Here is a 27,301-nt window from a genome sequence, read left to right on the forward strand (position 1 = left end):
GAATATTCTCGACCAATCAGCGGAGAGATATTGAGTAAAATGTACAAAATGTCGGATGTCGGTAACACCCGAGAAAACGATCACCTGTTGATACTTATTACAGAGAGAAAGAGACCGCTTACTTATCACCTGATTAATTATGTTATTGTACCATGGAAAAACAAAATTAGTGAGAGGATAGAGAGAAGACACAGTTCGAATCGTTAATGGAGCAGAAATAAAACTTCGATATAGGATTTCGAGATTCCCGTAGTATCTCAGTGTTAATCAACCAAATTTTGTAACAGATATACAACACATTTCATGTCCTTATCGTGGACGGCGCTTAGACCTCAAACTTGACAGATATAAAGTGGTGTTTCACAAATAAAGTCTTGGCACAAGGGAAGCACGAGTAATCACCAATTTGACCGAAATTCAAATAACGGGTCCGGTATCTAGTATCCTCCTGGGTTCCAGAGGGATTTTTTGGCGGATTTACTGAGAGAGCGGCGATCAGTAAATTCGCGAAAAAATTCTCTCTGGAATCTAGGGTAGGTGTTGAGTAGAGTTGTTTGTTGATTCTCTCCTGTGTGGTATGTGAGTAGAGTTGTTTGTTGGTTCTCTCCTGTGTAGTATGTGAGTAGAGTTGTTTGTTGGTTCTCTCCTGTGTAGTATGTGAGTAGAGTTGTTTGTTGGCTCTCTCCTGTGTTGTATGTGAGTAGAGTTGTTTGTTGGTTCTCTCCTGTGTAGTATGTGAGTAGAGTTGTTTGTTGCTTCTCTCCTGTGCTTTGAGGGTTTTTCTCCTGATTCTCCGGTATTCCTCCCTCTGTTAGGAATCAACGTCTAAATTTCAGTTCGTCCATGAGTCCACAGGTTTATTACTGAGCGAGCTTGTTAGCTACTGAGTAATAAGTGCTACCATCGTCACAACAAGGATTATTCTAATTCTTTCTAGTGTTTATTGGAATATTACGATCGCCCCGGCCTATGCTAATAAAACTCGCAAGAAAAAGGAAAAAGGTAGAAAAGTGTTAAATATTTTTTAATTTAGTAAGAAAGTAGTGGAAATGAAGGTCTGAACATGCATTTTACTATGATACACCGATTTATGCTTTTTAAATATCGAGCGAGCTCAGAGTGTTTGATACTCGTAAGTTAATTGAAACGATGAGATTCTCAGCATGAGAACGTAAAGGTCATGTATCGTCAAGTCTCTGATGTCACTCTCTACTTAAAATATTTGTTACACAATCCAGATTCCTGAGGCATTAATGATTCTGTCGACTGTTTCCTTGTCTGTTGGCGACATCCCTTCAATCATACAAGAAATAAACTAAGTTTAAGGAATTCTTCGAGTTTTAAAGGAAAAATATTTTCACAACATGGTCAGAATTTCCTGATTGTAGGTCCTTCTTTAAGTTATCATGACATCATCACTTTGTCAATTAGTTTGATCAGCGGTAATTTGATATGATACTGGTACCATACATTGTTACCAACCGTTTACTGCTGAAGACGTACAGTGATGTAGCGGCCGTGACCTGGTCTGACCATGAGGAGAAACAAATCTAAAGCATTTTCAAGGTTGAAGTATGGGGTTAAAAAGAGTTTTAAAACGAGCAGGAAATGGAGTAGAAAATTTATACGCGGACGTCGAGCGTACAGTGTAAGTGATTGTCGTTTCCGTTCACGATTCTCGTTAATAAATTTTGGCGTAAAATTTTAAGTTTTGCTTCAAAAATCGAACGTTTTTGTGTATATTTATCTATCGTTATCATTTCGCTTTAAAACACTAGATTTTCTGTTATTAATGATTTCATTTCGATGTCCAGTTGCGAAGTCATTATTATCAACCTTGCTACTTGCTACTTAACTATTTGGCTATCCGTATGCTAACAGATAAGGCGGCCGAATAAGAAAATCCTCAATTTCGTTTAAAAAAATAGCAACACCATACTCTCTTTGCAATGAAAGTTTATTACAGAAAACATCTTAGCCTTAGAGTTTTCTAAGCTTTGCACAATCCGCTTATTTTTTTAAAAATTGCTCATCATTAGTTAATTATTAATGAAGACTATTATACCTAGTGTGTTTGTGTTTGCACTCTTGCTTGTGGCCAGGAAACTCTTCATGATGACAACATGTATCATTGTTGAATTATTTGTAGATAGGATATTAGCTCGCATTAACCGGGTTCGAAGTAATTCTACATTAAGGTTATATGTATATATATATATATAGTTAAATATCAATCAGCGGTAGTGCACTCACCTCTCACCTCTAATTTCTGGGATCTCGGGTAAGATCCCTGTATTTGGCATCACATTTGAGTAGAGGTTGTTGGGTCTCTCCCTTGATTCGAGGGTCTTTCTCCGGATTCTCTGATTTTCCTTCCATTGCAAAACCTTACATGCTAAATTCCAATTCGATCTGTAAATTCCAATTCAGTATGCAAGTTAGGATTGCCCTGACTTAGATCAGTTTAGAGGTTGTATCAGGGTATCGATCAAATTTAAGCTTTTCATAGCGTCCTTCCGTCCTTCCTTCCTTCATTCATTCAAGCACTGATTTGTTTATGTAGTTGAATACTTATTTACGTGTACATGTAATTATATATGTTTTGGTTTGTTTGTTTATTTGTTATGCCTAAATTAATCCAGGACTAGAATTAGTGACCTCACAGTGGCAAGGAGTGCAGCCAGGATTTCGCTAAGGGGCAGGCCCAAATTCAAAAAACCCGCAATTTGATTTGAGACCTGGCCCCTTGCCCCCCTCTCCCCCTGTCGAAACATAGTATACTTGTAATCATTATTTTCAGTCTAAGAGCAAGGTTTTGTCTTTCAGATCCAGCACGTGGTTGACTACGAGAGGATTTTAACGAGTTTACTTGATAAGACTCCCGCTGACCATCCTGATCGGCAAGACCTTGACCACGTGGCAACAAACTTCAGACGGGTAATTGTCTAGGATATCCTTTTAAGTCCCGAAGGCCGACCTGACAAACGTGAAAAGTCCCAACAATCTCCCAACATTCAGCCTACTGTCGGGACTGAGAATGCTGGCGCGTTAAGTTGTTGTGTCCCAAAACCACGGAATCGCGTATAATATGTGTAAATGCACATGTGTGGTGCCGACAAATGTTGGCTGAATGCTGGCTAACCTTGTATACGATGAAAACATTTTTAGAACAATAGACTGAAATGTTGGTTTGGTGTGGGGGAAATCAAACCGTCACCCAACATTCATCCAACATCAAAAAATCACATCCCATCATGTACATTGCCCATGACAAACGATGTCAGCTTTAATCGAGACAAATGTAGGGTAAATGTTTGGTAGAAAGTCAGGACCGTTTATAAGGGGCTTTAGAAAAGTATAAGCTGTCTTTGCAACCACTAGTATTGACCACTACTGTGAAACACAGTTTGAATTTTCGAACAAACTCTGAATTTAAAGCTTTCCTAAGCAACATTTCCGGCACAATCAAGCGCAACTGTGTACGCTTAGTATAGGGTGTGCGCTGAATAGAGGTTTGTTTGAAATATACTTACTTGAAATATGAGAGGAAATAGTCCCCTTCACAGTTCCCTGCGACATCTTGAAAGGTAGCCGTGCCTTTACATCGTAGCGAGACAAACGGTGAGCTTGCAATGATAGGTCTCTACCATTGCAAGCTCACCGTTCGTCTCGCTTCGATACAAAGGCACGGCTACCTTTCAAGATAGCGCAGGGAACTGTGAAGGGAACTATTGATTTTTTGACCATGAAATTTGCTTTCCGTTCAATGTCACTGCAATGGAATTTTCAACCACTCTTTTCCTGGTTCAATTTTCAGATAGTTTTCATATAGTTTCTATATAAGATCGTCACATAGCTGCCGAATAAAAGATCGTAGAGGTTTTTGATACCCTCTGTTATTTGGCGACTGGTCAATTGGTTTCTCTTCCACTCATCAAAATACTGTGTAACAATTTCCTAAATCCTTGTCGATAGCGTCTCATACATGAATAGAGTGGCTCCCGGCGAACGGTCTTCACATACTTCCTCTGTTCTAGTGTAAAAAGTTAATATGACGTGTTGGAGTTATTTGTCTTGAGTGACTTTCGAACTCCTAGAACAGATACATAAGGGTTATTTGGTCCTCTAGCTGTGTGCCGATTGACGACTTTACCAAAGTATCATGCTCAGTTGAGACAATGCGTTACCCAGGATGCACCACGTGGAGGTGGATGAAAAAATATAAACATGATGGCATAGGAATTAATATACTATAATAAAATAATGTAAGAGACTCCAGAATGAAACATATGCCAGACCAAATAGAGTGCCGTAAGTGCGCAAAATGATACACAATAATCGAAATAAATCAGGTCTTATTTATTGTTTTTCCTTTGCAGATTGTACGAGAAAGATCTGAAGAAATAGTGGCTTTTGAAAACGAGGTAACGTAAAATAACTGAGATATCTTGGATGTTCTTGCTTTCGTTATCTCTTACCTCAGTGTCCACTTATTAGACCATAACTGTGGTTATCTGTATTATGACTCTTGTTTTACTATGAAGGGGTTATCTCTCTAAAATGTTATCGTAAAATGAATGTGCAATGTAACAGTCATTTGTGTGAGGGTAGACACGAACTGATCTTCCACATTGATGGGCTGCAAGCATTCCCATGAGAGTTAAAAGACAAAAGCATTGTAGTGCCGTTAACAATGGACGCTAATAAGAAATCTTTCGTTAAATGGCACCAACATGGTCGCGATGACGTAACGTGCAATCGAAGAATTTCAATACCACATCTCATATGCTAGTACTTATTTAAGTCACACTTAGAGCTGGTTTCATATGACTGTGAAAAGCTTGCGGCACACGAACGAACGCGGTCGTGACAAGGCAAGGCGTACACCAGACCAATCACATTGCACGTATAATTTACTCTCCATCAAATCAAATACCCGGAACACGGCGCGGACACGGTGACCACCAAGGTCACGGCACTGCCAGACAAATTACATTGCACGATAATTTACTCTCCATCAAATCAAATACCCGAAACACGGCGCGGACAAGGTGAACCACCAAGGTCACAGCACTGCCAGACCAATCACATTGCACAAGAAAAAAATTGAAGCCAGTTAAAATTGTAGAAAACAATACGGCAAGGCATGCATATGGCACTGAGATTTTCACAGTCATACGAAAACTGCTCTAATTCTTTTGCCTGACAATGTCGTGAGTTAGAGAGATTACTTGATTGTCTTCGTCCGACATCCATTACATCTAGGGGAGGCACATCTTTACCTACCCACCCGTTCCTGACATCCTCTTTGTTAGTCTACGAGCGTGATTGCAAGTCGCATCCATAAATTACGTGACGTCACTATTTCTTGTCCTTCAAGAGTTGTTGAATTCTAAATGAGTAAAACGTAAAGTTATGTAGGGCCGGAAATCTCTTATCAATTAAGAGTCTGACTTATCTTAATCCACCTCGATTATAAGGTGCTGAATTGTTGTTTTATAAAGTAGTCTATATTGTAAGTAGACACTGCGACCTATCCATTTTATATGTTATAAATTGAATAATTCATCATCATCACAGATATGACATATTCATCATCGTCACATATATGACATATCCATCATCATCACAGATATGACATATTCATCATCGTCACATATATGACATATTCATCATCGTCACAGATATGACATATCCATCATCGTCACATATATGACATATCCATCATCGTCACAGATATGACATATCCATCATCGTCACAGATATGACATATCCATCATAGTCACAGATATGACATATCCATCATCATCACAGATATGACATATTCATCATCATCACAGATATGACATATTCATCATCATCACAGATATGACATATTCATCATCATCACAGATATGACATATTCATCATCGTCACAGATATGACATATCCATCATCGTCACAGATATGACATATCCATCATCATCACAGATATGACATATTCATCATCATCACAGATATGACATATTCATCATCATCACAGATATGACATATTCATCATCATCACAGATATGACATATTCATCATCATCACAGATATGACATGTTCATCATCATCACAGATATGACATATTCATCATCAGATGACATTCATCATCCTCACAGATATGACATATTCATCATCATCACATATATGACATATTCATCATCATCACAGATATGACATATTCATCATCACAGATATGACATATTGATCATCATCACAGGTATGACATATTCATCATCGTCACAGATATGACATATTCATCATCGTCACAGATATGACATATCCATCATCATCACAGATATAACATATTCATCATCATCACAGATATGACATATTCATCATCATCACAGATATGACATATTCATCATCATCACAGATATGACATATTCATCATCATCACAGATATGACATATTCATCATCACATATATGACATATTCATCATCATCACAGATATGACATATTCATCATCATCACATATGACATATTCACCATCATCACATATATGACATATTCATCATCATCACAGATATGACATATTCATCATCATCACATATATGACATATTCATCATCATCACAGATATGACATATTCATCATCATCACAGATATGACATATTCATCATCATCACAGATATGACATATTCATCATCATCACAGATATGACATATTCATCATCATCACAGATATGACATATTCATCATCACATATATGACATATCATCATCACAGATATGACATATTCATCATCATCACAGATATGACATATCCATCATCGTCACATATATGACATATCCATCATCCTCACATATATGACATATCCATCATCGTCACAGATATGACATATCCATCATCGTCACAGATATGACATATCCATCATAGTCACAGATATGACATATCCATCATCATCACAGATATGACATATTCATCATCATCACAGATATGACATATTCATCATCATCACAGATATGACATATTCATCATCATCACAGAATGAACATATTCATCATCGTCACGAGATATGACATATCCATCATCGTCACAGATATGACATATCCATCATCATCACAGATATGACATATTCATCATCATCACAGATATGACATATTCATCATCATCACAGATATGACATATTCATCATCTTCACAGATATGACATATTCATCATCATCACAGATATGACATATTCATCATCATCACAGATATGACATATTCATCATCGTCACAGATATGACATATCCATCATCATCACAGATATGACATATCATCATCATCACAGATATGACATATTCATCATCATCACAGATAGGACATATTCATCATCATCACAGATATGACATATTCATCATCATCACAGATATGACATATTCATCATCATCACAGATATGACATATTCATCATCATCACAGATATGACATATCATCATCATCACAGATATGACATATTCATCATCATCACAGATATGACATATTCCATCATCATCACAGATATGACATATTCATCATCATCACAGATATGACATATTCATCATCATCACAGATATGACATATTCATCATCATCACAGATATGACATATTCATCATCATCACAGATATGACATAGTTCATCATCATCACAGATATGACATATTCATCATCATCACAGATATGACATTCATCATCATCACAGATATGACATATTCTCATCATCACAGATATGACATATTCATCATCATCACAGATATGACATATTATCATCATTCACAGGTATGACATATTCATCATCGTCACAGATATGACATATTCATCATCGTCACAGATATGACATATCCATCATCATCACAGATATAACATATTCATCATCATCACAGATATGACATATTCATCATCATCACAGATATGACATATTCATCATCATCACAGATATGACATATTCATCATCATCACAGATATGACATATTCATCATCACATATATGACATATTCATCATCATCACAGATATGACATATTCATCATCATCACATATGACATATTCACCATCATCACATATATGACATATTCATCATCATCACATATATGACATATTCATCATCATCACAGATATGACATATTCATCATCATCACAGATATGACATATCCATCATCATCACAGATATGACATATTCATCATCAGAAGACATTCATCATCCTCACAGATATGACATATTCATCATCATCACATATATGACATATTCATCATCATCACATATATGACATATTCATCATCATCACAGATATGACATATTCATCATCATCACATATATGACATATTCATCATCATCACAGATATGCCATATTCATCATCCTCACAGATATGACATATTCATCATCATCAAAGATATGACATATTCATCATCATCACAGATATGACATATTCATCATCACATATATACATATTCATCATTCATCACAGATATGACATATTCAATCATCATCAATGACATTCATCCATCATCACAGATATGACATATTCACCATCATCACAGATATGACATATTCATCATCATCACAGATATGACATATTCATCATCACATAATGACATATTCATCATCATCACAGATATGACATATTCATCATCATCACATATGACATATTCATACCATCATCACATATGACATATTCATCATCATCACAGATATGACATATTCATCATCATACCAGACATGACATATTCATCATCATCACATATATGGACATATTTCATCATCATCACAGATATGACATATTCATCATCAGGATATGACAGTGCATCATCATCACAGATATGAACATATTCACCATCATCACAGATATGACATATTCATATTCATCACAGATATGACATAGTGCCATCATCAATCACAGATAATGACATATTCATCATCCCCCCCCATATATACATATTCATCATCATCACAGAGTATGACATATTCATACATTATTCACAGATATGAATATTCATCATCATCACAGAATATGACCTATATTCATAATCATCACAGATATGACATCGCATCATCATCACAGATATGACATAATCACCATCAATCACAGATATGCACATATCATCATCACTCACAGATATGACAAGATGTCATCATCAATCAACAGGATATGGACAATATTCTCATCATCACAGATATGACATATTCATTCATCACAAGATATGACATATTCATCATCATCACAGGTATAATAGAAGGACATTCATCATCGTCATCAGATATGGACATATTCATCATCAGTCACAGATCTGACATATCCATCATATCAGCAGATAGGAACATATTCATCATCATCACAGATATGACATATTCATCAATCATCACAGATATGACATCTTCAATCATCATCACAGATATGACATATCTCATCATCACATATAGACATATTCATCATCATCAATATATGACATATTCATCATCATCACAGATATGACATATTCATCATCATCACAGACTGAACATATTCATCATCATCACATATATGACTATTCATCGATCATCACAGATAGGACATATTCATCATTGAATGACATTCAGATCATGACAGATATGACATATTCATCATCATCACAGATATGACATATTCATCATCATCACAGATATGACATATCATCATCATCACAGATATGACATATTCATCATCATCACAGATATGACATATTCATCATCATCACAGATATGACATATTCATCATCATCACAGATATGACATATTCATCATCATCACAGATATGACATATTCATCATCACAGATATGACATATTCATCATCATCACAGATATGACATATTCATCATCATCACATATGACATATTCATCATCATCACATATATGACATATTCATCATCATCACAGATATGACATATTCATCATCATCACAGATATGACATATTCATCATCATCACAGATATGACATATTCATCATCATCACAGATATGACATATCATCATCATCACAGATATGACATATTCATCATCATCACAGATATGACATATTCATCATCATCACAGATATGACATATTCATCATCATCACAGATATGACATATTCATCATCATCACAGATATGACATATTCATCATCATCACAGATATGACATATTCATCATCATCACAGATATGACATATTCATCATCATCACAGATATGACATATTCATCATCATCACAGATATGACATATGACATCATCATCATCACAGATATTACATATTCATCATCATCACAGATATGACATATTCATCATCATCACAGATATGACATATTCATCATCACATATATGACATATTCATCATCATCACGATATGACATATCATCATCATCACAGATATGACATATATCATCATCATCACGACATATCAATCATCATCACAGATATGACATATTCATCATCATCACAGATATGACATATTCATCATCATCACAGATATGACATATTCATCATCATCACAGATATGACATATTCATCATCATCACATATATGACATATTCATCATCACAGATATGACATATTCATCATCATCACAGATATGACATATTCATCATCATCACAGATATGACATATTCATCATCACAAGACATGACAATTCATCATCAGCACAGATATGACATATTCATATCATCACAGATATGACATATTCATCATCAGATGACATGTCATCATCATCATCAGAATTGACATATTCACCATCATCAACAGATATGACATATTCATCATCATCACAGATATGTGACATATTCATCATCGTCACATATATGGAACATATCCATCATCATCACAGATATGACATAATTCACATCATCGTCACATATATGACATATTCATCAATACGTCACATATATGACAGACTATTCATCATCGTCACAGATATGAACATATCCATCATCGTCACATATATGACATATCCATCATCGTCACAGATATGACATATCTCATCAATCAGCACAGATTAGACATCAATTCATCAATCAGATGACATTCATCATCATCACAGATATGAATATTCAATCACCATCATCAACAGATATGAAGACATATTCATCATCATCATCACAGAATATGAACATATTCATCATCTATCACAGGATAATGGTGACAATAGTCATCATCAGTCGCATCAACAGATAATGACTATAGTCATCATCATCACAGATATGACATATTCATGCATCATCACATATAGGACATATATCACATCATCACAGATATGACATATGCAATCAATCAATCACAGGTATGACATATTCATCATCATCACAGATATGACATATTTATCATCAATCACAGATATGATATATTCATCATCAGATGACAATTCATCATCAAGCAACAGATATGACATATTCACCATCATCACAGATATGACATATTCATCATCATCACAGATATGACATATTCATCATCATCACAGGTATGACATATTCATCATCATCACAGATATGACATATTATCAATCATCACATATATACATATTTCATCAGCTACATATATGGACATATTCATCATCATCACAGATATGACATATTATCATCGTCAAGATATGACATTCATCATCATCACAGATATTGACATATTCCATCCTCCATCACAGATATCGACCATATTCTCATCATCACAGATATGACATATCATCATCATCACAGATTAATGACAGTATTCATCATCATCACAGATTTATGACATATTCATACATCATCACAGATATGACATATCTTCTCATCATCACATATATGACATATTCCTCATTCATTCACAGATATGACCCTATTGCATTCATCATCACCTAGTATGACATATTCACCATTATCACAGATATATGACCTATTCATCATCATCACAGATATGACCTATATTCATCATCATCGACAGATATGCCATCATACATCATCAGCCTATGACAATATTCACTCATCATCACAGATATGACAATTCATAATCATCATCCTCACAGATTATGACATCTTCATTCATTCATCACATATATGACATATTCATCATCATCCACATATATGGAACATATTCATCATCATCACCAGATATGACATATCATCATCACACAGATATGACATATTCACCATCATCACAGATATGCAATATTCATCATCATCACAGATATGACATTATCATCATCGTCATCATATATGACATATCCATCATCATCACAGATATGACATATTCCATCTCATCACATATAGACATATTCATCCATCATCACCATATATGACATATTTCATCAGCATCAACAGATATGACTATCCATCATCGTCACTATCAGAGGACATACCATCATCATCCACAGATATACATATTCACAATCATCACAGATATGACATATCATCCATCACAGATGACGCAGTCCGAGATATGCATCCATCACAGGATATGACATATTCATCCATCATCACAGATATGACATATTCATCATCATCACAGATATGACATATTCATCTCATCACAAGGTATGACAGTATCATCATCATCCACAGATATGACATATTTCATCATCATCCACCAGGATATGACATATTCATCCATCATCACAGATATGACATATTCATCATCAATCACAGATATGATATATCATCAATCAGATGACCGTCATCATCATCCACAGGTATGACATATTCAATCCATCATCCACAGATCAGGGACATATTCATATCATCATCAGATATAGACATATTCATCAATCACAGGTAATGACATTTCATCATCATCACATTATTCACATCATCACAGATATGACATATTCATTCATTCATCACAGATATGACATATTCATCATCACTAATATGACATATTCATCAATTCATCACAGATATGACATATTCATCATCATCACATATATGACATATTCACCATCATCACATATATGACATATTCATCATCATCACAGATATGACATATTCATCATCATCACAGACATGACATATTCATCATCATCACATATATGACATATTCATCATCATCACAGATATGACATATTCATCATCAGATGACATTCATCATCATCACAGATATGACATATTCACCATCATCACAGATATGACATATTCATCATCACAGATATGAAATATTCATCATCATCACAGGTATGACATATTCATCATCATCACAGATATGACCATATTCATCATCATCAAAGATATGACATATTCATATCATCACATTATATGACATATTCATCATCATCACAGATATGACATATTCATCATTCATCACAGTATGACATATTCATCATTATCACAGATATGACATATTCATCATCATCACAGATATGATATATCATATCAGATGACATCATTCATCACATCACAGATATGACATATTCACCATCATCACAGATATGACATATTTCACTATCATCACAGATATGACATATTACATCATCATTCATCACAGATATGACATATTCATCATCATCACAGATATGACATATTCATCATCATCACAGATATGACATCATTATCATCATCATCATCACAAATATGACATATTCATCATCATCACAGATATGACATATTCATCATCATCACAGATATGACATATTCATCATCATCACAGATATGACATATTCATCATCATCACATATGAGATCATTGACATATTCATCATCATCACAGATATGACATATCATTCATCATCACAGATATGACATATTCATCATCATCACAGATATGACATATTCATCATCATCACAATGACATTATTCATCATCACAGATATGAACATATTCATCATCATCACAGATATGACATATTCATCATCATCACAGATATGACATATTCCTCATCATCACAGGTCTGACATATTCATCATCATCACAGATATTGACAATTCATATCATTCATCACAGATATGACATATTCATCATCAGATGACATTCATCATCATCACAGATATGACATATTCACCATCATCACAAATATGACATATTCATCATCATCACAGATATGACATATTCATCATCATCACAGATATGACATATTCATCATGATCACAGATATGGCATATTCATCATCATCACAGATATGACATATTCATCATCATCACAGATATGACATATTAATCATCATCACAGATATGACCTATTCATCATCATCACAGATATGACATATTCATCATCATCACAGGTATGAATATTCATCATCATCACAGATATGACATATCCATTCATCTCATCATCTATGACATATTCAATCATCATCACAGATATGACATATTCATCATCAGATGACATTCCTCATCATCAGATATGACATATTCACCATCATCACATATATGACATATTCATCATCATCACAGATATGACATATTCATCATCATCACAGATATGACATATTCATCATCATCACAGATATAATATAAGGTCATCACAGATATGACATATTCATCATCATCACAGATATGACATATTCATCATCATCACAGATATGACATATTCATCATCATCACAGATATGACATATTCATCGTCATCACAGATATGAGAGATTTAATTCTTACTTTCAATATGCGCAAATTATTCGAAGAGTAAACTTTTTAAAATAGTTTGTGCTAAATATCCGTTGCTTGTGATAAGGGGTCCATAGGTTTTCTATTTTCGGAATATCCTTATTTGTTTATGTTGTCTGCTAATTGTTTTGCCTGTAATCGGTTTCGTTAGATGAGTTTCTAACATCAACTTCGTGGCTAATAATAGTATGGAGAAGTTATTTTTCTCATTTTTCGACACACTTGTCAAGCGTTTCAAGTCAGTCAAGCGAGCCAGGGAACAAAATTAACCCATGTTTTTGACCTCAAAGACTCAAACTACAGACGTGATAAGGGGAACCAATTTCGTTCCAATGTGAAGACGACCCGCCAGACATGCATATCAGTTTTCAACTACGTTTTACAGTCGCTGTTAGACGACCTATAAAATAAGGCACAATATTCTGAAGACATCACCTCAGAGATCGATGAAAACATGTATTTTGTTCAGTGATCGACTGTTCTTCATCAAAGAAACCCTTTCAGGATCAGAATAATGTACGAATTGGTGGTCTTCACAATATGTTGAATCAACCAAATATGGTTTTAGCCATGAAGAGATCTGATCTTTTTACATCTGCAAACTGTTCGACACAACTCGCCTTCAGTATTCTACCATACACTTTGATTTTTCCCTTCGATGACGCGGACCTTCCTCAGCCCATCGACGAGGAACTGGTGAGCAAAGAAGAAGCAAGAATCGAGATCCTCACCAATTATTTTCGCCAATTATTTTCCCATCAACTTGACTGAATTGGTTGCATCTTAACGACCAGAATGTGTTTTTCTTACAATTAACTTTATAACATCGATACTTCCGTACGGGTTCATCGTATTAGTTCAATATTTTGAGGTTGTGATGGTTGTAATTAGTCATAATATTGCGTTTGCCTCGCATTTTGGAAATGTCACTTGAAATATTTTTGGATTAAAGTAACTGTTATACTTTTTGTTTGTTTTTGTTATCAGGTGAAGATCAACCAAGTACAAGATAAATTCCCACATGACAACTTGTGCCTCATCGAAGGAGATTTACTTCCGGTAAATAAATATTTACTTTTAATTGACCTCTAATACCTCGACATCACAAAACGATTTGTTGTTTTAACGCAAAGAATCATGGTCGTGTGAGGGGGAGGGGGAGGGGGAGGGGGAGGGGGAGTGGGACAAAACACCAACAACACGAGGAAAATTTGGGAAAATTGTATTTTTTAGAATTTAGAAATACAATAATAGTCACCAAATACCGCATTGATTAAAAAATAATAATGTGATTATTGGTGAATAATTGCTGAGCCGCGAATCTCAGAGAAAAAACGGAGAAATTCGGGAGAAAAAAAGGTTTTAGTATTACTTCCGATCTGGCAACCTTTGGAAAACCTTGCTATTCTAGCAGTGATTATCGTCTCGGTTGCTCGGCCAATCACAGCACGAGAAACTCTATATTCAAGTTTAAAAGTATACTAATGTAGGATAAGCACCGGTATATATAATGCTTGAAAACCAGATACATTAGAGCTACGAATTCAGCTGAACAGTAAAATTAGTTCAAATTACTTTCGTCCCTTACCATTTTGTCCCGCTTATAGACAAACAGTGACGTCATAGTAGGGCAATTCCTTCCAAATAATGCATTCTTAAAAGAATGCTCGACATCCAATGACTAAATAACTTTACTTATTCTCCAAATATAGCGAAATAGCAAAGACGGGAAACAAGTCAGAATTCAATTAAAATGTTATGTATAGTTCAAAGCGACGCGACCCAGACACCGAGCTGTAACTGGGTTTTTAAATTCCTTCAAGCAAATTTCCAACTGTCTAATTTTGGCTTCTGGTTAGTATATGTAATAGGACTCCATGCTGTCCAATTAAGAAATAATTGGACGAGGAAAATTCCGAGGACTGCCAAAATTGGGCCGTAGGCCGAGTCCAATTTGGCAGTCAGAGGAATTTTTCGAGTCTAATTATTTCTTGATTGGGGAGCATGAAATCCCATTACCTATTAATTACATAGCTGCCTAATGAATCCCATATCAACAAGACCTGTCCAATTAAGAAAATAATTGGACAGTTACCTATATGGGATTAATGATAAGCTGTATAATTAATTGGATAATATGATTAGCACACCTTTTTTTTCAAAACCATGCAATAGGAATTATCGTAATCTCATTAAATTGGTGTTCAACATTTGTACGCGTTGTTTTGTTTCAGCGATATCGTACGAACGCTTCCAGAAGGAGATCAGCACCGTCTGCCGTGCTGAAAGCAGCACTAGTACCAAAACCACATCTTGCAGTAAGAGGGTAAGTCTTGTCAACGTCCATTCGGCATTAAAAACCCCGAAAAACGAATATCAGTCAATATCCAACTATTGGTCAATCATCAATACATGGTTCTGATTGGATAAACTACTACTAGACTACAAATAGACTATTTTCAATGCTTTAGCCTCGAATTTGTGCACAATATTCACGTGTTACATTCAAGGTCCGTCGAGTTTCAAAGTGTTTGTATTGTTGAGGTTGTGCATTCTTTACTTTACCGTTGGTATTTGTGAATATTTAAACACTAATACGAGGCCAGCCCTTTACAAATGAGTCTGTAATCAAGGAACACAGCGGTAATATGGAATTTGAAACAAGTCTATTTGTAGCTTAGTAGTAGCGAAATGTTTATTCGACCGACTAGTTGGACGTTTAGTTCTCTCGTCCTCATGACCTATGATAATCACGCCCTATGATTGGTCAATTTGCGGTCCATAACTTATGGTACGGACCTCGCACTCGGTTAGCTGTTATTAATGTCTCTTAAAAACTAAGCCAGAGTGAACAAGTCAAATTAAGATCATAACGAATATTACAATTAGCATTTACCAAAACAGGTAAGGTATTAGGTCCAACTTTGAAAAACCAATTCAATAAATATTTCAAAAATCACAATCCCATCAAAAGAAAGAGCAACATACCATAAGCTGGTTGACCAAGCTTCAGGATGTTTGGCCTTGTAGAAACAATGTTATGAGCATTTAAACCCTGCCAAAATTACAAAGACATGCAGTATGGTGTGCAGCCAAACTGTCCAGCTACACATATACATTCTCTGTATTTTTATAAATGTTTAAAATATCATAATTTCGTTACAAACTAGATGGAATTTTCAATTCTTATTTTTATGTGATCCTTCTTGTAGACTGCTTTTGAATTAAATTAAATTTTCGAGACTTGATTTCAACACCCTGCTCGTTTAGGTAAAGGTTAATTACGTTTCTACTTTAGGAGTCAACATGATGGAGGAAGCTTAAAGGTGAAGGCTTTTACTGATGCTACATCGATTTTCCCCCTTCCATCGAGGCATTTCGTACAAGAAGGATGTGCTCAAGTCACTGTTGTAAGTTGCCATGGTGATCGTGCGTGCTCAAATGCTGTGACTAATCAGTCTGTATTGTATCCTAGGGAGTGTCTACACAAGAGCGCCACCTTTTTCTTTTTAGTGATTTACTTCTAGTTGCAAAATCCAAGTGAGTATCTTGTTTCTGTTTGTCTTATTGGGCTAGGTTTCATTATCCTATAGTGAATTTGCTTGGGCTATGTAGATAATCTAACATGTATATAAGGAGCAAGTTGTAATTACAGTGCACTTTACAATATTCGATTGCCTTTAAATGAAAATTAATTCGAATTGCACCATCACTATCACACTCTGTTTTTCCGCCCCAAAAATACTTCCCCTCATTTTTACTAACGACTATTATTGGATCACTAAATCAATTTTATTGTTCTGTTGCTGTGCAAGACGAATCAATGGCAGAACAGAATTGAAATCCTTCAATAATTTTGAATAAATTCGAAAGCACTACATGCTTTATTATTCACAATGAGTATTTGCCTTATGCCATTACTACAGATCAGCTGCAACATACAAACTCAAGCATCGTATTCGTGTCAGTGAACTGTGGTTGACCAATTGTACTGAAGAAGTTTGTGAGTCAACAAAGTCTGCCGAGAAGTCTTTTGTGCTTGGGTGGCCTACGACGAACTCTGTCTTCACTTTCAGGTGAAATTTATGTTCAACTTTTTGGCAAAAATTTGGTTATTTTCTCTACCAGATTGAAGTGCATTTGTCAGAAATCAATAAAACTATCACTTGACATTGACAAAAGGGAAAATATTACGGAAGCCCACAACTGTCACGGCGAAAGCCAAAAGCTCACGGCAAGAGCCAAAAGCTCACGGCAAGAGCCAAAAGTTCACGGCAAGAGCCAAAAGCTCACGGCAAGAGCCAAAACCTCACGGCAAGAGCCAAAAGCTCACGGCAAGAGCCAGCAGCCTGGAGGTCTGGGTCGACGACTTTAATGATTGCAATGCATCATGGGATCATTTCAAAATGGCGGACACACACGTGTAGACTTTGTTGTGCTTGATTGCTGTTTAAATTATAGAGATGTTTTGCTCTGGCTGTGGAAAACCAGTTAACGATGGCGACCGATATTGTGCTCAATGCGGACAAGGTGAGGTTTTCTTTTGCTTTACCACGTTGTCATACAAAGACCTCTACTAGTTTTTTAACTAGTTTCGAAAGTTTTCACGAAAGGATATAAGCTAAACTTAACTCATCTTCATACCAAAGGTGTTGCTTCATCTTCAAATTTATCCCAGCCTGGAAGTTCAAACTGCACAGGTATTTGTCCATTTTACTAGTAATTCGTGTTTGAAATGCACTAGCCCAGTAAAAACAAGGCTTTTAAACATGATTATATGTGCTTATAATGTTTATAATTATTTATTATAGGTGATTATATGTTTGTAGTTAAATATTCAATAATCATATTCCCTAGTCGTTAATGCTTCCATGTTTTTTCTTCTTCTTTTATTTAAGAGAAAAGCTTTCTCACCACTTGTCCATCATCAGGGATAAAAAAAATATTCCCCCTCCGTTAAGTAATAAATCTGTAAAGGAGTGCACTAAAACAGTGAAGGGGTTTCATATGTGTACTATATAAGTTCAAGATTCTCAAAGTGTTCCATTACACTTGAAATTTAACACATTCTTATCTACCTTTTTCAAGGTAATCAGCAATCAGATGACTCAGATAGTAGCTTAGGTGGACTAGAAGAAGAGAATGATGAGGAAGAGGCAATAAAGTACTACTTCAATTGTGGATTTAATTACCAGGAAATCCTTGCCTTTCTTGCTAAACGTCATGGGATTTCACTTAGCTATAGTACACTGCTTCGACGTCTCAAGAAACATGGTTTAAATAGAAGAGGGATTGCCAATAGTACAGAATTTAATGATACGTTATTGAAAGTGCAAAAGCGTATAAGTGAAATTATTACTGGTCCTGGATCATCCTTAGGCTATCGAAGTATGTGGCACACACTAGAAATGGAAGGTCTAAGGGTTCCAAGGAAGATAGTTCAAGACCTTCTAAAAGAAATGGATCCAGAAGGTACAGAATTGAGAAAAAAACATAGATTAAGAAGAAGATGCTATCGTAATCCAGGGCCTAACTATGCCTGGCATATGGATGGCTATGACAAACTTAAGCATTGGGGATTTCCCATACATGGTGCAATTGACGGTTTTAGTAGGAAGATTTTGTGGCTTAAAGTTACTCGTTCAAATAACTCACCAATCAGAATTGCTGATTATTTTGTACAGACGGTTATTAAGCATGAAGGATGTCCAGTGGAATTGGTTACTGACCTGGGTACTGAAAATGGTCTTGCGGCATCAATACAAGCATTTTTTCGTGACAATCCTGATGCTCACCGTTATGTTTCATCACCTAGGAACCAGCGAATAGAGGGATGGTGGTCATTTTTTTCAAAAAATCATTCAATATGGTGGAGAAATTTTTTTCGAGATTTAGAATCACAGGGAATCATTGATACTTCTTCTGATTTGAGTATGGAGCTACTTTGGTTTTGTTTCAACAATATCCTACAAGAAGAGCTAGACATGATAAAAGAACACTGGAACACTCACTCAATTCGAAGGTCCAGACATGAAACAGTTCCTGGAAGGCCAGACTCTATTTACTTTTTACCTGAACTTAACGGTGGTGCAAGTAACCTGAAGTTGGATGTTCCTATAGCAGAAATAAATTATGCTTTGCAACATGTTGTTGAAGATGAAAACCCTGATGAAAGTGAGTACCAAGACTATTTTGATTATGTCAAGAGTAACCTTTTATTTAGCATGCCTAAAAACTGGAAGGAAGCACTTAATCTTTACAACCTATTGCTACATGTTTCTGAGAATGGCTGCTGAACAGTTCTGTATGTAACAGAACATATGGATATATTTATGTAAACTAAAAGGAGGAATTTGGAAATTATAAATTGTATTTTCAGTGTGTATGCTACTGATTCAATGAGCAACAATTATTGTTAAACATTTGATGGAAATTTAAAAAAATAGTAGTGAGAAATTGCTATGAAATAAACTTCAGATAGAGACTGTGCAAACATTATACCCATGAAATAGTTTGTGAGACTAATTAGTGACAAAATTGTTGACTAAATATTATTGTTGTTTAACAATTTAGTCTAATTAGTCTAGTCTATTTTTGTTTCCATGGCTCACTAAATTGTTGTCATGGCTCACCAAAGTAAACAAATTAGGCACTTACACCCCTGTGAAAGAGAAAACTGACTACTTTAGTTGTTTAATACAACAATGGATTTAGAATCTATTCCTAACCTTTTTGTAAAGTCTCCTCTTCAATGGTTGAAGGAAAGTCACTGTGATCAGCATATGAAACAGTCATTAAATCAGTCACTGTGACCGATTTAAAAAAAGTGAATTTCAAATATAATAGATCAAAACCACATTAATAGTAGAGTGCTCGCCTAAACCCATGAAACAAATACTAATTTTTAGTACTAAATAGTGATAATGAAACAATAGAAAACAAAGAATTTTGTATGAAATAGTACTAATTAGTAATAATTATTGTTCATGGGTTTAGTGGATGCACCCTATGATTATCCTACAAAGGAATGAACGAAAAAGACCAACAATTGTTAACTTGGCTTGCATTACAAAAAACGTAAAGTGAAAATGCAATACACCTTTGTGGCAATGCTTTGGAACAAGGCTCCATGGTACAGAAGTCCTGAAATACTGTAAACTTTGGGAAAATACAAGGAGGGCAAAATAAAGCAAGATATTTACAATTTAGAGAAAAAAACAGCTGAAGCATTACTCATGAAGCCTCTTTTCCAAGCAATACCAGAATGGTGTAATATAGCATTAAATTTACATCTTCAACTGCAACTTGTAATACCACCTGGATTTTCTTCAGAATTCATTGAATTAACTGAAAAGGTATTAACTGGGAATGTAATGAATAGTGGAAAAACACATGGTTTATTTTGAATTTCAAATATGAACATAACAAACAATAACACTTCCAATAAAGAGGATAAAAAGAAACTTTGTTAACTTCAATAATATTTTTGAGAGAATCCACTCTCTAGCATCACATCATATTAAAGTAAATTAAGATTTCTCATTATTTTCTTTATTGCTTAATCATGATTTTTTGATCTCACTCAAAAAGAAGGAAAACTTTTAAGCACTGCTACATCTCTCTTACCTATTTTCCAAAGGCTTGTCTTATGCAAAATGCAAGTACACCCAGTAACATAATTCGTTTGAACTAGTATTACATCTGGATCTATCATGACAAACTGGGAATGAGCCCCTGGGGGGCACTCTCTTGAAAAGTGGGTAGGGGGGCTCGACGGACGGTTTTGAAAATGACCCTAAAAATTACGCATAAATTAACTGAGATGCTGATTTCAGACCCTAAAAGGTACGACCACATTACGTTTCCAACCATTATATTCTTGTATGACGTTTGATATTTTACAGCTGGAAGTCAGCCGGAGACCCTAAAAGGTATGTGAGGTCTCATTTTCGACCCTAAATGGTCCGTCGAGCCCCCCTACCCACTTTTCAAGAGAGTCCCCCCCGGGGAATGAGCACAGGCTCTGACTAGAGTGAGTTTTTATATGATCCTCAAAAAATAGGAATGCCAACAAATCATGATAAACAATGATACAAAATAATCAACTCATTCATAAATCATCCTATTTGAACTGTCACTTATTGCTTTTCTCTGAGTGTCACTTTTGAAAGCTGATATACCAAGAAATAATATTATCAGCATATGGAATGCCAACAAATCATGATAAACAGTTAAGACTGAAGGAACAGTCTTAGAAATCACCTTCTTTGAACTTTGGCTTTGGCACTTGAATTTAAAAGAAATTTCAATAAAATAACTTTAACAAGAAGTAACTTGATTGATTGCAACCAAGGTTATGGTTTTGCAAATGCTTGTCCCTTGCAATATGCAATAACAAACACTTCTTTGAATTCTTTTGTTGTGCTCATATGGGCAACCGGAAATGTTATTTCTTGTCCACAGGCTCGAACTTGAGGGAAACAGACTGTGTGGCTCGGATTTCTCTCCATGCACTCATGGTCAAAATGAACAGTGATGACCAGTGAATTACCATTCAATGGTCTGTGACATTGGCCTGTTAGCCAACCAAGGACTCCTGCAGGCTTAAGATCAGCACTTTGGAACTTGTTGATGTCATCCATAGACTCTTCATCTTGGTATAAGCTGTCATCAGTGTTCCATGCTAAGGCTTCAGAGTACCCTCCAACTTCCTCATCTTCTAACAGCATTAGAAAATCTTGAAAGCTATCAATTACCTCTTCTTCCAATGTCCTCTTGGTGGTGCCAGGTGCTGAATAGCATGGTTTAAGAAGAGAAAAGACATTACTGGCATCTACTGGTTTTTGGCCTGAGGCATTTGACACAAAAAGAGGCTTGAATATGTCAGCATTCACCCTCATGGCATCTGCAAGACCATAACAATTCAGACCCTCGCAAAACTCCTTCAGATAAAGTAGCCTCTTGCTGACAATGCTTACTATGACAGTTCCAATAATAGCATCTGTGTGATTGGTGTCAATCAAACCAGTATAACCATAATCAATAATTGCATCTTGGTGATCACTCATGTTTTGCACTATCTCATCAAGCAGCTTTCTTTCTTTGGTTGTCAAATGCTTCTTACTTAGACGTGAAATATCAACATCTGGATTCACTAGCATCTCATAAATGCACTCTTCAAAGCATTCCAAAGCTGGCCCTCCCTGGACAATACTTGTTGCCACTATCTGTCCACATGTCCTGAAGATTCCATTTTGGATGTGGTACATTGAATCTACTGGGGCTCCATCGGGAAATATAACTGTCCTCATCTCTCTCAAAGCATATTCCAAGAATTCCTTCGCCATTGCTCCGCTGTCAATCCCATCTTCACCACTGAAATGGACTCTTAGTGCTTTCTCTGGGGATGTTTTCATTGCCTCTCACTGCCAAAGCTTTAAACACCTCATTATTGGAGCTTTTCTTCTCATAACTAGGAAAAACTGCCCATCTTTATCCACTTGTCTTTCAAGAGACTTAAGTGCACTCGGTATATCAGCAAAACCAGCTTTATTTTCACTTTTGTAACTTTCGACGATATTCCCTGCTTCATGACTCTTTTCCAGATTTGGAACATCAGAGTAATCCTGCAATACTTCAAAGGGCTCCACTTCATTATCGCTTGGATGTTTTTCAATACCATTTCCATCCTTGGGATATTCATCATCTAGATGGCATTTCTTTTGTGGTGGTTCTCTTTCATCTTCAATTGTTGGATCATCTTTCTCAGAATATTTTTCAGACTTGTAGTCGTCATCGGAACAAAGATATAAAACCATTCGTTTATAATCTTTGCCAACTTCTTCTCGATAGCGTGAAAGTTTAAAAGGTTCATTCGTACCAGGTAAAAACTCTGCTGACTGCCCATCCTTGAAAAGTAATATATACTCTTGCTCATCGTTATAACAATCTTTGTTGTAATTGGCCCACTTCTCTTTTGCCTTTTCCAGGATGTTCAAATATGGTGCCTGATTGGAAATACGAAGGGCAAGTCTCTTTCCCCTTTTCGGTTTAAGCTTCAATGCTTTGTCACTCCACTCAATAAGACCAATGAAGATGCCAACATCTTCTTCTTTATCTTTGTCTTTTGGTTTGGCAGTTGTTTTTGATACAAGAGATTTCCAATTTTTCCCTTTCAATGCTTTATAGTCACTGAAGGACTTCACTGTGCTGGCAGATTTTGAGTTTCCTGTTTGTGAAAAATAGAAATCATTTTTGCAATATGAGAGCTAATATTCAAACCATCTGTGGATCAAAAGATAAGGAATTCTTTTGAAAAGGAACATTACTAAACACTGATCCCCTTCTTTTTATTTTGAAAATATTAACAGCTTTGTATCCAGAATAATTTCAAGGGGTAGGGGGTGACTTACTTTATGCTTTATTTATAATTATCTTAATAGGTGACTAGACTGATTAAATTCAAAAGGCATGACTTAAAAAAACAACATCTAGATATTCATTGTGACATATTGCATGTGCACAGGGTATTTAAAAAGTAGTCATTGAATTAGATAATCCATTTGCATAGACCATGGACTGGGGGTCCGTGTTTTGTAGTCCAAGTTTTGATAAAGAATGTATTATGAATTTTATTACTGCACCTGCTTCTTTTCTTTCTTCCTCTTTTTCAGTGTTTGGCAATCCTATTGAAAAGATATTAGAGATGTTAATAGGAAATCCAACATTGATTCATAATAAGTTCATGCAATTAGGGACATACAATTTGAAGCCCAGCTCTGTTGTGGGCTCCTCACCCCTACTTTTATCAATATTAGTATGTTTTTCCTTCTCATTTTTATTATCACAATCATCATCATCATTATTAGTAGTATTATTAGTATTTTAATTAAGCCTTATAATCTAAAAACAATGTGTAGTAGCTTTTTTCGGAACCAAACCGAGTACTGAAGGTAAATTACTTTCTATTTGTCCTGGGCTAGCTCGTCTGAACTTTTATATCAATACCTTTGCCTTCATTTTTCTGTACGCAAAGACATGTTAACTCCTCGTCTTCTGAATAAACCCTTATGCAACCATTTTGTGAAACATGGACGCCCGACGAGCGAAGCTCTTTCTCGTACCCACATCTTGAACACTTTTCCGTAAAGAGAGCTCCACTCCCGTACTTCTCTTGCAATAGTTTTGGGACTATAATAGTAAAAATACCATGAATCCAATTTTTTACTTTTTTTCATAAAAAATTTAAACTAAAATGTTTATGCCATCTTTGAGCGGACCATCTTTGAGCGGACAGTAAGCGAGTAAGCCGGCTAAAGCATTTATTCAGCTTAATTTCGTGTACTACAAAATGGAGCCACATTTAACTGAAGAGTGCTTAGTACTCACCTTGTCCGCATTGAGCACAATATCGGTCGCCATCGTTAACTGGTTTTCCACAGCTAGAGCAAAACATCTCTATAATTTAAACAGCAATCAAGCACAACAAAGTCTACACGTGTGTGTCCGCCATTTTGAAATGATCCCATGATGCATTGCAATCATTAAAGTCGTCGACCCAGACCTCCAGGCTGCTGGCTCTTGCCGTGAACTTTTGGCTCTTGCCGTGAGCTTTTGGCTCTTGCCGTGAGGTTTTGGCTCTTGCCGTGAGCTTTTGGCTCTTGCCGTGAACTTTTGGCTCTTGCCGTGAGCCTTTGGCTCTTGCCGTGAGGTTTTGGCTCTTGCCGTGAGCTTTTGGCTTTCGCCGTGACAGTTGTGGGCTTCCGTAAAATATAGAAAGTAAAATCTTTTAGAGGCCGATCCAAAAGTTTTAAAAGAGAGGGAGAGAGAGAGAAGGGGGGGGGGGGGGGGGGGGGGGGGGGGGAGTGCTGGGGGAGGGGATCGTTGATCTCTTCTCCTTTTAAGGGGGCACTTGAATGAAAATGGATTAAAAATTGGAAATTATTTTAAACTTAGTTTAACTTGGCTCCAATAGTAGCCAAACAACATATTTTCTTTACAGTAAAAAGTGGGGGATAAAAATTATCAATTTTATTCAGCATCTAAATAGACCCGTTTCGAATTCCAAATTACCGCTGTGTTTCTTGAATACAGACTCATTTGCACAGGGTTAGCCTCGAGTTTGTGCACAATATTCACGTGTTCCAGTCAAGGTCCGTCGAGCTTCAAAGTGTTTGTATTGTTGAAGTTATGCATTCTTTACTTTACTGTTGGTATTTGTGAATACTTAAACACTGATACGAGGCTAACCCTGTGCAAATGAGTCTGTAATCAAGGAACACAGCGGTAACTTGGAATTCGAAACTGGTCTATTGTGAGTAGATGACGTCATTTACTCAACCCTATTATTCTTTCTGCTTTTGAACCAAAATTTCTCAACTGCAAGTGGCTCCCAGGCTAAAATGTTCACTAATCTGGTTTTCATAATCTTAATTGAGTCATATTATCCTCAAATGCTTCAATTACTCGTACTTTCAAAAATTTGGACGTTTTCATCCAAGTGCCCCTTTAAGAAAACTCATGCATTTTGGCAATAATTATCATTTGCGTACTATAACAGTACTAACTTAGAAAACGTTAATTCGATGTCATTCTCTTTCACAGTACTGCTGAGACACGCGATATTTGGTTTTCTGCTTTAACCAAGTAAGTCAAGTCATAAGAAATAATATTCCTTAGTCTATACTTACAAAATAGCATACATAAGAGAGGGGAACTTCTTAACAAAGCGCGCGCCGTGTAAATTCCTAGTTGGGCTATCTTTAGTAACCAAAC

The 27,301-nt window shown here is 35.8% G+C and overlaps 4 protein-coding genes across 5 annotated transcripts in view; 2 read left to right on the forward strand and 2 right to left on the reverse strand.

Annotated features, from left to right (window-relative positions):
- The window catches only part of LOC116287205 (uncharacterized), a 48,483-nt gene that overhangs the window by 10,077 nt on the left and 11,105 nt on the right, over positions 1 to 27,301 (forward strand). Inside the window, exons 8-15 of one of the 2 annotated variants that reach the window (XM_089038185.1) lie at positions 2,827 to 2,937; positions 4,380 to 4,424; positions 15,515 to 15,586; positions 16,762 to 16,853; positions 17,826 to 17,937; positions 18,003 to 18,067; positions 18,454 to 18,603; positions 27,131 to 27,172. In XM_089038185.1, the coding sequence (XP_088894311.1) occupies positions 2,827 to 2,937; positions 4,380 to 4,424; positions 15,515 to 15,586; positions 16,762 to 16,853; positions 17,826 to 17,937; positions 18,003 to 18,067; positions 18,454 to 18,603; positions 27,131 to 27,172 (689 nt within the window). Of the gene's footprint in view, positions 1 to 2,826; positions 2,938 to 4,379; positions 4,425 to 14,685; positions 15,224 to 15,514; positions 15,587 to 16,761; positions 16,854 to 17,825; positions 17,938 to 18,002; positions 18,068 to 18,453; positions 18,604 to 27,130; positions 27,173 to 27,301 lie in introns of those variants that run through there. The other variant, XM_089038186.1, reaches the window with a different exon arrangement.
- On the forward strand, positions 18,919 to 22,069 carry LOC148906415 (uncharacterized). The gene is made up of 3 exons (XM_089038191.1): positions 18,919 to 19,057; positions 19,177 to 19,227; positions 19,616 to 22,069. The coding sequence occupies exons 1-3, from the start codon at positions 18,991 to 18,993 to the stop codon at positions 20,821 to 20,823; spliced, it is 1,326 nt and encodes a 441-aa protein (XP_088894317.1). The 5' UTR covers positions 18,919 to 18,990; the 3' UTR covers positions 20,824 to 22,069.
- On the reverse strand, positions 22,537 to 23,951 carry LOC148906416 (uncharacterized). Its single transcript, XM_089038192.1, has one exon. It carries the CDS (start codon positions 23,941 to 23,943, stop codon positions 22,882 to 22,884), a length of 1,062 nt encoding a protein of 353 aa, XP_088894318.1. The 5' UTR covers positions 23,944 to 23,951; the 3' UTR covers positions 22,537 to 22,881.
- LOC148906417 (uncharacterized) lies at positions 23,950 to 26,076 on the reverse strand. Its single transcript, XM_089037614.1, has 4 exons — positions 25,916 to 26,076; positions 25,535 to 25,717; positions 25,171 to 25,212; positions 23,950 to 24,755 (listed from the first exon to the last, which is right to left on the reverse strand). The coding sequence occupies exons 1-4, from the start codon at positions 25,980 to 25,982 to the stop codon at positions 23,950 to 23,952; spliced, it is 1,098 nt and encodes a 365-aa protein (XP_088893740.1). The 5' UTR covers positions 25,983 to 26,076.

The sequence above is a fragment of the Actinia tenebrosa genome, unplaced genomic scaffold (assembly GCF_029948245.1).
Source record: "Actinia tenebrosa isolate PJP-AT-01 unplaced genomic scaffold, QUT_ActTen_1.0 PGA_scaffold5__44_contigs__length_20552954, whole genome shotgun sequence".
Taxonomy (NCBI): Eukaryota; Metazoa; Cnidaria; class Anthozoa; order Actiniaria; family Actiniidae; genus Actinia; species Actinia tenebrosa.